The 14355-nt window shown below is 39.6% G+C and overlaps 1 protein-coding gene across 2 annotated transcripts in view; it reads left to right on the forward strand.

The window, feature by feature from the left end:
* The window catches only part of Nmt2 (N-myristoyltransferase 2), a 46466-nt gene that overhangs the window by 7987 nt on the left and 24124 nt on the right, over positions 1 to 14355 (forward strand). The window contains exons 2-4 of one of the 2 annotated variants that reach the window (XM_038333405.2): positions 11882 to 12017; positions 12446 to 12488; positions 13985 to 14034. In XM_038333405.2, the coding sequence (XP_038189333.1) occupies positions 11882 to 12017; positions 12446 to 12488; positions 13985 to 14034 (229 nt within the window). The remainder of the gene's footprint in view (positions 1 to 11881; positions 12018 to 12445; positions 12489 to 13984; positions 14035 to 14355) is intronic. The other variant, XM_038333406.2, reaches the window with a different exon arrangement.

The raw sequence follows: 14355 nt of genomic DNA on the forward strand, positions 1-14355 counted from the left end.
CTTCTTTTCGACTCTGTCAGCTCTCTCTGTATATCTCTTTCAGCCTGGCTTTAGTCTGTTAAGCCATTGGCCAAAAGCAACTTCTTTATTAACCAATCACAATAAAACATATTCATAGCATACATCACCTCCCACATTAGGCATACAGGCAGACATGGTGCTGGAGAGGTGGTTGAGAGTTCTACATCATACAAGCAATTGGAAATGGACTATCTCACTGGGAGTAACTTGAGCAAAAGAGACCTCAAAGCCCACCCCCAAAGTGACACACTTTTTCCAACAAGGTAACATCTACTCTAACAAAGCAACAATTCCTAATGATGGCACTTCCTTTGGGGGGCATTTTTCTTAAAAATACCATATACCAAGGGGTTTGAATATCCTTATTCTTTCTATATCACCATTCTTTTCTTTTGTTTTTAAAGCAAGATAAAATGGCATATACTGTAGTTACTAGATGATAAATTTCCATGGTTCTCAAGTCTGTCCAGGCTGCTGCCATCTTTCCTTTTAATGGTATCCTAATGTTTTTAGTTCCAGATAAGCATTTATCTCTATGTGAAACAGTTCTCTTGATTTTTCCCATAATGACTCCCTAATATGGGCTACTCTGTACATCATTTATTGAAGGTGTTATGCATAATGGCATGGAGGACTATACTACAGCTCCCAAATTTATTATCAGACATTATTGCTCAACAAAATAAATTTGTCTGTTTCTGTGACTCTCTATAAGCTGCTTCTCCTTCATGTCCTCTCCTTTGGAGAATGAGCACCACTTCTCCAAATTCAAAGTCATTGGAAATTTGTGCTATTTCATGAATCTTTCCATGGTCATGATAACGTCAGATGATGGTCAAGGCCCTGGAGCCCTTATAGGATGTGGCCTTTCTGTGCTGTCTATTCTCCATTCTCTCCCATGCTGTTATCTCCCTGTTGTCTACTCAGGCAGGCCCTTGTTTTACTGCCAAGGTAGCCATAGCTCCTAAAGATTACTTGAGCAGGGTCACATAGCTGGTAAGTGTCTTAACTTGTACAAACTGACTCAAGTAAAAGACTATTTTTAAACATAGCAATGTGTGACCTAAAAATCAGGCGAGTCTTTATTAGAATTGAAAATTCAAGGTCTGTTTGTCTTTGTGCCTTTCTCCTGTTCTACCTTCTCAGTTAAGTCCTCACTGTCCAAAAGGTGTTTCTTAACTCAGATTTCTCTAGACAATGCCTCACTGGTTCTTGGGCAACAGGCAAATTATTGAGGCTCGATCAGTCAGCTGTAGTGGAGATACGAAGAGGGGATTGTTGTGTGGCATAGCATGGCCATTCAGAAGCACCTTAGGTGAGATTTGTGCTTATTATAATTGGAATCATGAACAAACCAAAGGATCAGGTGTTAAAGGATTGGTGACACCCTTGAGCAGGTGTAGAAACTTTTAAGAAGCAAGCCTTAGGTCATTAGGTAGTGCTCCTAAAGGGGTTCAGGGAACCAGGCTCCTCTCCTCACTTCCTTTTGTTTCTTGGCTTGTGATTTAAGCAGTCTTGCACATGTACGTGCTATGATGCATTGTCTTGCCACAGATTCAAAGCAACTGGGCTACTTGGTCATGGGCTGAACTTTCAATAACATGCTCCAGAATAATCTTTTCCTCCTTAACAGTTAATTTTCTCAGGTTTCGTTTGTTATAGTGATGAAAAAATTATACATGTAGTCAGAAGTAGTTTTTAGAGGGGATATGAGAAGACAGACCAGTTTGCTGTCTTCTAAATTAATCAATGGAATCCTAAATCTCTATTGCCATAATAATAGTAGGGAGGGCCTTTGGAAGGTTATTAAATAATGAGGGGGAAGTTGTCACTTCATTAGGATTAGTGAGGAAGATACAAAGAGCTCCGTCTACTGGAACTCAATCATGCTGGCATAGACTTCAGCTCCTAACACTATGAGAGACAACATACAGCTTAAACAATATACTGTTAAATCTTTATACTGTAATAGCAGCCAAGCTGTATCTACAAAGCGTGAACATGCGTCTGCCTGTGGAGTCATAGGCAAACTCTAAGCATAGAGAGAACACTTTGCATCTTTGAGTTTTAGACTGGTATTTCATATACATTGAAAGATTAATAAAAGTTTATTGAATGGAGTTCAGCATGTTTTCAACAGTTAAATTGCGTGTGTGATGGAGGAGAGGAGCCCGTGTGTTATAGCCAGTGTGGAGGTCAATGAACATCCACATCTTTATGTGGATTCTGGAGGATGGACTAAGGTTGAAGGCTTCATTGGGAAGCACAATTACCCACAAACCTATCTCCATAGCCTTCCATTTTGTCTAACCTCAAATAACAAATTTTAGAGTTAGAAAATGTTTGCCTATGTGCATTGTAGATAGATGCAAATTTTAAAGAGTTAATTATTTCTGAGACAATTTTTTTTTTTCGAGATCAGTGTACAAAGTAGAGCACATGTTTTCAAGAGTATTGGCAGCCAGAGCTTTTTCTTTGGTGATGTGCTTATTCATATTCTCAGTCTGTGATTCTGTCAAGACTTTTGTCTTTATTATTTTAAAAATTGATTTCTCATTCATACAAAAAATATTCACTGAGGGATCTTTTGTATTCCAGATACTGTACGAGGTGCTAAAAATAAATGCAAAACCCTGTGTTTACAGGTCTTGTGTCTAGTTGGAGGGAGACAGTACAGTTTGAGCTAGCATTGTGTTACATGAATAAAATAAAAGCAGGACCATCAACATAGCTAACTAGATACTGAATGACTTCTGTCCTGCTACTGAGTTAAGTTCTTTTTAACTCACTTGATTCTTAGGATTTTTCCAATACCACTTATTGAAAATGTCATCCTTGCCGGGTAGTGGTGGTGCATGCCTTTAATTGCAGCACTTGGGAGACAGAGGCAGGTGGATCTCTGTGAGTTGGAGGCCAGCCTGGTCTACAGTAGCTAGTTCCAGGACAGCTAGGATTGTTAACACAGAAGAACTTTGTCTCAAAAAAGCAAAAAGAAAAGAAAATGTCATCCTTTTGCAAATGTGTAAACTGAAACATAGAGAAGTTAAATAATACACTCAATACAGTTGTGAGGTTAGAACTAGAACTCAATAAGTGGTCATAACTGACTGTGAGGGGCTGGGAACTTGCCTTGGGCTCAGAGAAGTGGCGGGGGTGTGTGTGGGCATTCTCTAGAACACACTGAAATATTTCTGAAGCTCTAGTCTATTGGCTCTTCTAGTAAGTCCCGTCTATAGTTGTCATTTACAATTTTTCAGAGTAGCAGGTAGTATTTGACCTTTCCATGTCAGAAATGGAGTGAGCTGGTTCCTGTGGCAGGTTTGATTAAGGCCCAGAATCCCTTCCCCACCTCACGTTTCCAGCTCAAGATAACAAAGTTCAGAATTTATGTGGATCTTTCGTGAGTCATCTCAGGGAAGAGGGACATGGAGCTCTTAGAGCTGGAGAGATTTTTATGAAGAGGCAACATCATTTCCACAGTTGCGTTTCTGGACTTGGTGATCTACCTCAAACAGGATTCTGAATCAGACTTCACTGAATTTCTGTGTGGAACCTTTTTCTAACAGGGTTTCTTTCCTCTTTTACTGTCCCAGTGCCTGCTCAGCATTTTGCCTACCCAGGCTTGTGACATCTCTTTCTGTTATATGTGTTCTTTCAGAGCCTGTGGCCTTCTGTAGCAAGCAAATTCCAATTAAGCAGCTCTTACGGTTCTGGCTCTGTTTAGGTCTCCCTGATCCTGTTACCCTAGGCATAGTAGTCCACTAGTTAATATTTTTAAAAGGTTTCATTGAAATAAAATTTACATACCATGAAATTTTCCCATTGAAAGCTTACAATTTAGTGGCCTTTATAACATCTACAGAGTTGTACAACCATAACCACAGTCCATTTTAGAAATGATTTTTATCATCCTAGAATGAAACCCATATCGCTAAGCAGTTTGTTGTAGTCAGATTTTTCTTTGGGCCACCAGCTCACAAATAATGACACTGAGACTTATTGTTAATTATGAACACTTAGACTCATCCCACCAGCTCTTATAATTTACATTAACCCATTTATTTTAATCTTGGTTCTGTCACATAGCCCCTTACCCCATTTCTTCATATTGCCCATGCTGCTTCCTCCACGGCTGGTATCTGGCTAGCAACTCCTACCTTCTTCCCAGAGTTCTCGCTCCATCTGGAAGTCCTGCATATACGTCTGCCTAGCTATTGGCCATTCTGCTTTTTATTAAACCGCTCACAGCAATATATTTTCATGCAGAGAACAAATATCACACATCAGCCCATCCCCTAGGCGCTCTCTACTAGTCACTCTTTGGTTTTTTGAGACAGAGTTTCTCTGTGGCTTTGGAGCCTGTCCTGGAACTAGCTCTTGTAGACCAGGCTGGCCTCGAACTCACAGAGATCCATCTGCCTCTGCCTCCCGAGTGCTGGGATTAAAGGCGTGCTACTAGTCACTTTCTACTTGCAACAAAAGCAATTCAAGACAGCTTTTCTTCTTAAAGTTTATGGTGAGGAAGGGAAGGCAACAGGAGCAGTTGCAGAGTGCCCACTTTGCATCCACAGTCAGGAAGACATAATTGCATGCTGGTGCTCAGTTTGTTTCTCCTTTTTACGCACTTTAGGACCCCAGTCCATGAAGCAGAGTCACCCACTTTTGGTGTGGACCTTTTCACCTCATTTAGCCTAATTTATTTAATCCTTCACAAAAGGCTCAGAGGCATCTCTTTGGTGATTCTAGACCATGTGAAATTGACAATATTAACCATCCTACCCTCCTGCTCTGCTTCTGACAACCACAAATCTATCCTGTATTTCTTTGTTCTGCCTGTTTGGACATTTTATATTAGTAGAACCATTTAATATGTGAGCTTTACAACACTGGCTTCTTATACTGAAATATTTCTTGTTATGTGTACAAGTGCTGCATTTTTAAATTTTTGAATATTAATCTATTATGTGGATATGCGTCACTTTCCTTATCTGTTCATCAGTTGATAAGTTTCCATTGAGGTATGAATGTTCACATACAAATTTCTGTATAGATATATTTTATGTTTGTTTGTTTAGAAACCCAAGAGTATAATTGCTGAATTACATTAGGATTATTGTTGAAAGCTCTGAGGCGGGGCTGGAGAGCTGACTCTGTATTTAACAATGCCTGGTACTGAGCAGGCACATAAGAATCCAGGTGTATCTTGCATACGGCTTTAACCACAACTCCCATAGAGGAAGAAACAGGAGGATTTGGGGCTTTACTGGCTTCTAGCCTAGAGTAGGAAATGTATACTCCAGGTACAGGGAGAGCTATTCTGGCCTGAGAGGATTGTTCAGAGAGTGATAGAGACGGATGGATATCTGACACCCTTCTTCTGGCCTCTTGAGTGTTTAGAAAAGAGCACACACAGTCACAAACACATGCGTGCACAATCACAGATAAATAAATCAGTTCTGAGGAACTCAGAAATTCCAAAATAGATTGTTGTTTTGAATTCTCTATAGTTCAGCTTATCTTTGTCTTTGTATTATTTATCTTCAGTATTACTACTACTACTTTACTATTATTATTATTAATGGTGTGTATGTCTATGACTGCTTGTCTGTAGGTGCCCATCGAGGCCAGAAGAAGGTGTCAGAGTTCCTGGAACTGGCTTTGTAGAAGTGTGGGTGCTGGGACCCAAACCTGGATCTTTCTTAAGAACTGTAATGAGCTGTTCTTCAGCCACTACTTACTGTCACTGCCAGTAGTCATATTTTGAGGAGTAGGCTGGCCCCAGACACGATTTCTTTTAGCCTTGCTATCTTGGATGTTGGCATTGCAGATATGTCACACCATTTTGATCCCTTCACTGTTTTTTATTGTTGTTGTCTTAGTTATATGAGGATATACCCCTGTCAACTCTCACTCCCTGCCCTAGTTTCCTTAAGGCTTCTGAGAAATGGAAAGTAGCTTGACCTCATTTAAGGACTGGGAAGGTTGGAATGTGTATACAAAATTTGAAGAAGAGATAAAGCATTTGGTGCCAGTTTTTATAGTTCATTGCCAGTTTTTGATGATCAGATGAGCAAGGGGAGAATTTATAAACAAGGCCTAGTAAAAGTTGAGTATATTTTCTTATACTTTCATTATACCAAAATTAAAAAGTACCAGTTTAAGTGGGCGTGGTAGCACACACTTTAAATCTTAGCCTTTGAGATGAATCTGATCAAGGCAGATGTGTTTTTATAAGTTTGAGGCCATTCTGGTCTACATTGTGAGTTCTAGGTCAGCCAGAACTGTACAGTAGAGACTTTGTCTTTAAAGAAGAAGAAAAAGAATTCTTTCAGCAAAGAGTTTAGGGAAGAAGTTTGGGTGAGTAGTATTAATTAACTCTCAGTTTAATTAATACAAAGTTTTATCACATTACAGTCCTAGTTTATGTTATAGGTGATATAAACTTATTTAAGGATTTTTGATGAGATAATCTGGTATTTTTGCTTCTGATGTCTCTTGTATTCTCTCCAATATCTTAAATATATATTTGCTTGAAAGCCACAGATGACAAACGTGTGCACACTGAAGATGATTTCGTAAAGTTTCAAGCATGCACACCAATCATGGATACTCATTCCCTATCCTACTGAAAGAAAGTGCTTTAGAAATGTGGTCTATTTAGACGCCTGGTGGTTTCTAGAAAAGGGTTCTGGCAGAGAGTTGCTGCCTGTCTTAAGAAGCAAGGGTATTTCTTCAGGCACTTCAGCTTCCCTATGAACACAATACAGTGCTGAATACTAAGTAAAAATTTAGAGAATGTTTGGTATTAGGTTCAGTAATCTTTACAAGAAAGGTAGGGCAAATTGTTGCTTTTCAGAGGGGTTTTACTGTCTGGCAATGCATGACTGGAGCTACCCTGAGAGCCAAACATTATACATCAGTCACTCATTCAGAAGGTATTTGTTACTACATCTTCTAACAGGAGGCATTAGGAACTCTTGAGATGCCAGTATGAACTGATTTCTTTTATCCCATGCACATACACATGCATCTGCATGTGACTCTCAAATGAGCACAGTACTGTCACCACTTCATAAGGTGCCAACTTAAAGACATCTAGGAGGAAAACCTAAAGTATCCTTGTTCCAAATTAGAATATCCCAAACCAGGCATATCTACAGCATGTTTCTACCTTCAGTACCTGGCTCTGATAACTCATTTCAGCCCAGTTGTCAGTCAACTATTTATGGGCCCCCTTAGTCACCAAATAATTTTAAATGTAAATATGGTGATCGTAAGTTTGATTATACCGATGAAAATAAACTGCTCATTTTGGGGTGGGAACGCATTACTATTTTTAGGCCACTAGGGTACCACTTGACAAGGTCTTAATAGATCCTCAGCAGTAAATACTGCTTTCTATTTTAGGGTTAGGAACAGGGAAACATGAATCTACAGCTGCATATGTTTTTGTATTTTGGACTTAAGAAGGAATGAATTATCCATGTAAAATGTAATGCTTATTACTTTAACACATGAATAACTGATAAAAGAAGGAATCCTGTATGATGATGGGCATAAAGATTATAGTGTGCTGGAGTATGAAATAGTAATGGACAACTTCACAGTTGTTGCTTAAGTCAGTGAAGGTGTGTTTCTGCCTTACTGCACAAGTCAGAGCTCTTCAGCTTCTGATTCACCCAGAGACCTTGGCTCCAGGACACAAGACTGCTTGGCATGGAAGTCAGAACAGCCAGAGTATATGGCTCTGTTTGTTTATAGGGCACAAGCTGAAAAACCAGCCTGGGATACATACTAAATTTGAGATCTGCCCAGCCTAAATACTGAGAATCCTGTCCTTAAAACAAAAGTGAAGGAAAGAAAAGGACCTTTGGTTCCTAAAATGGAGAGGTGATGAAAGGTAGGGGTTGGGACTTGGTTGGAAGACTTTGGTCATGTGGACTGGGGGTACCTTGCCCCATCCCATATTCTCCTTTCTATGTGTACTGGTGGCCCATTGTAGTCTGAAGATACTCCAATCCCCATGGTTTCCTGCCCACATGCATGGTTGCCAATTAGCCACAAATTGAACCTTCTAAAACCCTGAGTCCAAACAAATCTTTACTCTTATGTCATTGTCAGATGTTTTCATTACAGCACCACAAAAGTAAGTTCTACAAAGTCATAGTTGGAGTCTGACTTTGGGCCCCCTGAGCTGGGTCTATGTGGTTCACTTACATGGCAGGTAACTATGCTGGATCTGAGCCAGGAGCTCAGTTTCCAATTCAACCAGAGTCAACATGGGCCCTCATCATCATGGCAGATTCTTAAGAGCCAGGCTTAAGAGAGTGTTATAAGAGAAGAAGGGATGCATGGCCTTTTGTGACCTGAAAGCCACATAGTGCCAATTCCACTGCGGTCAGAGCAAGTCAAAGGTCACTTAGACCCAAAGGAAGAGAGAACGAGCTCTAGCTCTTCATGAAAGATGTCAGAAAAAATGTGTGGACTTGCTTTAAATCTGCTCACAGCTGCAGCAGCATCTAGGGATGCTACAAGCCACAACATACAGTAATAGTCATCTTTTCCCAAGCAAGTTATCAGAGCTAGGTGGTAAAGGTTAAACTGTAATTCAAGGAAATTTTGGCGTTACTGCTTTGTGAATAAAGTAATGTTTTTTGTTTTGTTTTTTGCTGTAGATTTTTGCTGTAGCTCTAATTCCCTTTCTATTACATATTTGGGGATTAATTCCCACAGTTCAGAATTGTTTCCTGTGTTTTGGGGGCTTACTAATCACATTCCCCTACTACGTGTGACTACAGTTTCCCTCTGCCAAGCCTTCGTTCCTCTCTCCTAGGTAATTGCAGAGATCTGCCTTCCTGCAATTATCTTTATTAGCAGTCATTTGTTCAGTGTTTAGGGTTCAGGCAAGAGCATTCCATTTAAGATACTCACAGATATCCAAGGACATAGAATTACTGCTTGCCCAAGCTGCTGCTCTGGTTTTTACCTCATTAAAAATTGTTAATTCCTTACGCTCACCTTCACCTCACCTCAGTTTACTGATGACTTTTGTTCAGGAAATTTACTGCTTGTGTTTTACTCTCAAGGACAGCAGAAGAGATCTAGAACCACAGACCCACTATGCCCACAATCAGAACAGCTTATAAAAGCATACCCTGTTAGTATGATAGTTTAGAGGCCTGCATCTCCTCTGTTTCTACTGCCTAGAGCAATAAACATAAACTCCAGACTTAGGCACATAGAAATTGCAGCATCTGGTGAATGTGCTAATCAGATCAGGAGCCATTAGCTTCCCCTGACTGTTAACGTAGGTTGCCTGGTTACCCACTATCCTCTACACATGCTGGGAGAAAATAAGCGGTGGTGGGCTAATTTAATATACAATATCTGCCCTATTCATAATTTTACCGTAAAGTTTTAAACAGTTACACTGAATAAAGTATTTGTTACTGAAACAGCTAGCAGAAGCCAGAGGAAGTCTGGGGTTTTGTGAGGCTCAAATGAGATTAAGTGCAGCTGGAGAGATGGCTCAGTATATAAAGTACTTGTGAGACTCCCCCAGAACCTACATAAAAACCGGCAGGCATGGTCACCAGCTATAATCCCAGCACTTGGGAGGCAAACTGGGGGAATCCCCTAAGTAAGCGGGCTACCAAGACTGTCGAAAATGTGTGAACTCTTGGTTCAGTGAGAGACCCTGCCTCACTTAGCAAAGAGGAAAGCAATCAGGGAAGATATCCAGTGTCAGTTTTGGGTTGACATATATGCACATATTTGTGCATGTATGCATACTATATACATATACATTAGAAAAATGAGAATGTGTATTCTGAGTACTAAATAAATAGGTATGGATACTTTCATAAAGGGAACCTGTACATTATTTTTAGGAATGGCTGATAGAAAGGAGGCATAAAGAACCAATTCTTGAAATGACATATATAATCAATAGGGAAAATATCTAGCCCAAGTCTTGATTAAATGATTAAATAAATGAAGTCTGTGGTGAATTTCTCCCAACTCTGTGTATAAGACTACTTCAGATGAGAAAACATGATACAAGTGCAGTACTCCTGAAGGAGAAGACAATGATACCCTCTTATTTCCTGCTGATGTAAATGGAAATCAGTGTAGTATTTAGGGGAGAGTCTTAATTACTTACATTCAAAGCATGGTCTCTGAACTAGCATTTCTACCTATGGACAAGCCAACCCAAAAGTAGGAAGATAGATGTGCTGAAACACTTCTGCACTAACAGCCTTTTTTGTACAGGAATGTTTCAGCAAAATCTGGCCAGTCTCCATGCAGCTCCTGGGTAGATGTAGCTTAGTGTAGACTCCCAGGAAACACTATAAGGAAAAGAAGAGACTAGAGTAGGTTTCACAATTTTATGTTTCTGATTTTGTTTTTGTTAGAAAATGATAGGAAAATGAAAATATGATTAAAGAAGACACATTTGTAAGCAAATATACTGGAAAACTACTGTCTTTGAGAGAGTATCATAAGGCTTCGAGTATACATTAATATTAATGACTTTGAATCTTGGAGGATGACTGTATATATTCTAATTAGGTAGAAATCAGGAAAGAAAATAACCAGGGACAAATTGATTGCTCTACAAACAGTAGAGCAAAACCAATTGATTCCATTACTTTCCCCACATAGGCAAAAATGTAATGATAATCTCTGATGTTAAATTTTAATGTACCTTCTATGAGATTAATGGTAGAGTTAGATAGTAAGTGAAAATTTTTTATTTTCCTTTTTCAGAATACAGCAATGGGAAGGGTTCCAAACAAAAATATTTTATTCAATAATATTTTTGATACTTAGGAGTTTTTTTGAAAATATATTACGTTTTTATTTGGTGGTGGTGGTGGTGGTGGTGGTGGTGGCGGCGGCAGTGTGTGTGTGTGTGTGTGTGTGTGTGTGTGTGTGTGTGTGTGTGCATGCACATGATATAGTGTGCCTGTGGAGGTCAGGACAACTGGAGGAAAGGAAATCAAGTTTTCTTTCCACTCTGTGAGTCCCAGGGATTGAAAGCAGGCTGTCAGGCTTAGTAGCAGGTGTCTTTACCTATTGAGTCATTTCACTGCCACATAAATAAAGATTTTATTGATCAACATAAAATTTTTAATCAAAAGAAACTTTCTCATGTGGAAAAACAGTTTCTGTTGCTTTAAGGTAAGTAATTTGATGTACTAGGGATATAGCTCAGTAGTAGAGTGCTTATCTAGTATGTTCAAAGCCAAATAAATATGAAAAGGGATGAATAGTATCACCCCAAAGAGGTATCTATAATACTTTTATACATGTAGGTCTTTTTCTAAGATTTATTTTTAATATCTATGAGTGTTTTATAAGTTTGTTCACCATGTGCATGTCTGGTGCCCTTACTGGCCTAAAGAGGACATTGGATTCTCTGGAACTGAGTTACAGGCAGCTGTGAGTACAATGTGGGTGCTTGGAACCAAACCCAGTTTCTCTGCAAGAGCAGCCAGTGCTCTTAACTTCCGAGCCATCACTAACCCCAGATGTATGTCTTAAGGGCTAAGTAAAAAGTAGGTTAGTTAGAGTTGGAGTGATTGTGAATGTTCTTTGATTTCGGTTATAAATGTGGTTGGTATCTACAGTTTTTATGTTTAGGAAGCATCTGAACACTAACTATATGACAGAGTGAGAACCAGTGTTTGCTCATGGACATTTCGACCTGACTCTCTCATATCCCACGCATCCTAACATAGTTGTCCTTCACTGTGAAGATCACATAGGTTTTTCTTAGTAATGGTTTTTATGAACTCAGTTTTATATAATGATTTTTTTCCTTTGCTTTGTTTTACCTTTCTTGCATTTCCTACAGAAGCCCTGGAGGGGATTTGGGAGCAAAAAAGAAAAAGAAGAAACAGAAGAGAAAAAAGGAGAAGCCGAATTCTGGGGGTACCAAATCCGACTCTGCATCTGACTCCCAGGAGATTAAAATTCAGCAGTCTTCAAAAGTGAGAGCCTGTTTTCTTGCCACAGCTGTTGTTTCCCAATACAGAAGAAATGGGTTTGGGTGCCCTTTGGGCTAGATGTGTAGCTAGTGATTCATTTGGCTGTATGTTGAATGGCAGTAGTAACTGGAGGATATTTATAGCCTCCCTGAAGCTCATGGTGATACCTGCATAACCAAGAGGTACACACTGGGCTTCTCTGTATGTGTGCAGGCATCTCATCTCTTTTCTGTGTGGTAGTATGTAAATCATAGTCATAGAAGAATGTCTCTCTGGGAGCCTGGTAGGAGTTTTTGGTTTTTTTTTTGTTTGTTTTGTTTTGTTTTCTTGTTTTGTTTTGTTTTGAAGTTACACTTAATCTGTGATTACTTTTAGTTCAGAAGATATTCACATTTTAATTTTTCTGGGTGTCTGTCTAATTACCTGCATAGCACAACGCCATCTGGCAGCAGATTTCAGCGGGAGCAGCCATGGGTAAGTCTTCTGTTGACTTTGAATCAGCCTGGTCTGCAGTGGCCATCCCTCATGCCATTGCTAAGGGTGGGAAACACCTCCTCATGTTCTCCCTTAGGACACCCCTATTTTAGACCAAACTTGTTATCTGGGTCCCATGTTGGCAGATAGCCTGCTGAAGAGCTAGTTGTGCTGTACATAGGTCTGGTGATGCAGTTGGCAATTACCCGTTTGTGGAGATCCCTACTTCCTGTCACACAGGAGAACACAGCCCTGGTGGTGCAGGAAACCAGAGCCAAAGGAACTGAATAGAAAATAACAAAAAATATGACAAATGGTTGTAGCTTCAAGTCAATCTTTCTGGGCCAGTAGCACCAAGACCTGGCACATGGCCTTGACTCCATTCCTCACAGTGTACTGCTTGTCTTTGAATCTGTTTCCTTATTCTGGAAAGCCCATTTCCCCCAGTCTGTAGAGCTGTCATGAAGTTAAAGTGACATCTTTTTTAATGAAGGTTGCTTTGTTTTCTAAAGTGTAGTACACATGGCAAACAGCACCTGTAAATTGTGTGGATATCAGTTTTTATATGAAGTTTATATTATGTCACATAAACCAGTCTTTGGATATTTTTGTTGTTGCTACCTGCTTTATATGAAAGAACTAGGAGTCTCTACAAAGGACAATGACTTGCCCCAGGTTTGCCCTGAGTGACTCTGAGGGAAAGAACAAAGTTGAATCGTTTGCCCTAGCTTTCCTCTTGACCTCAGGTGATCAATGTTCCACTGGACAGAACTTCCACCATCAGCTTGCAAATATTTTCCCATTTCTTAGTGTTGCTTCAGCAGATAAATGCATCACTTACCTGCAGTTGTGGGCAGCTCTTTGCTTCTACCACGCCATTGGCTTTACCCTCAGGGATTCTAAACACTCACTCTGGGTACTGATAAGAAACTGCAGCCAACTGAGTGGGAGGAACTACTGCTAATATATATGGTAGAGAGTTTGTTTTTTTAAACATTAGGAGCTAATGTTTAATGAAACTCTTTTAATGTGGGATTTTGTTTATTATACTTTTCTTAAAATCTGTAGTTGCTTCCACCCCACTCCTTTAAATTTATAGCAGGTATAGATAATGCCATACTATGACAGTAGATATATTTAGAAAATTATCTAATTTACACTTAAGGATTAAAATTAAAATACTTGTCTGAATTCTTAACAGATTTCTATATGTGGTACTGGGGATTGAACCCAGGGCCTTGTGCATGCCAAGCAGGCACTTTACTGCCTGAACCACAACCCCAACCCTTTCTTACAGACATTCTAGTGGCAGAAGACTTGGACAGATTTCTCCTAAGGTATTCATTTTGGAAAGTAATGGGCAAAGAATGTAGCTGATATTTAGTATTCTTTAGGAAGCAGATATGGAAAGAAGTATGAATTTCTGCCTCTTAGGTAAGAACATAATAGTGGGCAGTTAATTGGGGGCTAATGCACATTCTCGCCTTTCTCCCCAGGTGGTGATACTATGGAAGGTGAATGGATAGATTTAAGAATGTATCATAAGGTGAGCGTGGTGGCGCCCGCCTGTAATCCCAGCACCCAGGAGGCCTAGGCAGGAGGATTGTGAGTTTCAGGCCAGCCTGAGCTACATAGGGAGACCTTGTTTCAAAAAAGAAGAAAAGATTAATCCTAAGGCTGAGGGCGTGGCCCAGTGGTTGAGCATTTGCCAAACATGATGTGCAAGGTTTTTGCGTTTAATCCCCAGCATCTCAAATAATCACTGTCTTTAAAAAAAAAAAAAAAAGATTCACTGTGAATTTCCTTACTTTGACATAAGTTTAAAACTTGTATATTTATTTGCACCAATTTTAGAAAGCACTTAAAT

The sequence above is a fragment of the Arvicola amphibius genome, chromosome 6 (assembly GCF_903992535.2).
Source record: "Arvicola amphibius chromosome 6, mArvAmp1.2, whole genome shotgun sequence".
Classification (NCBI taxonomy): domain Eukaryota; kingdom Metazoa; phylum Chordata; class Mammalia; order Rodentia; family Cricetidae; genus Arvicola; species Arvicola amphibius.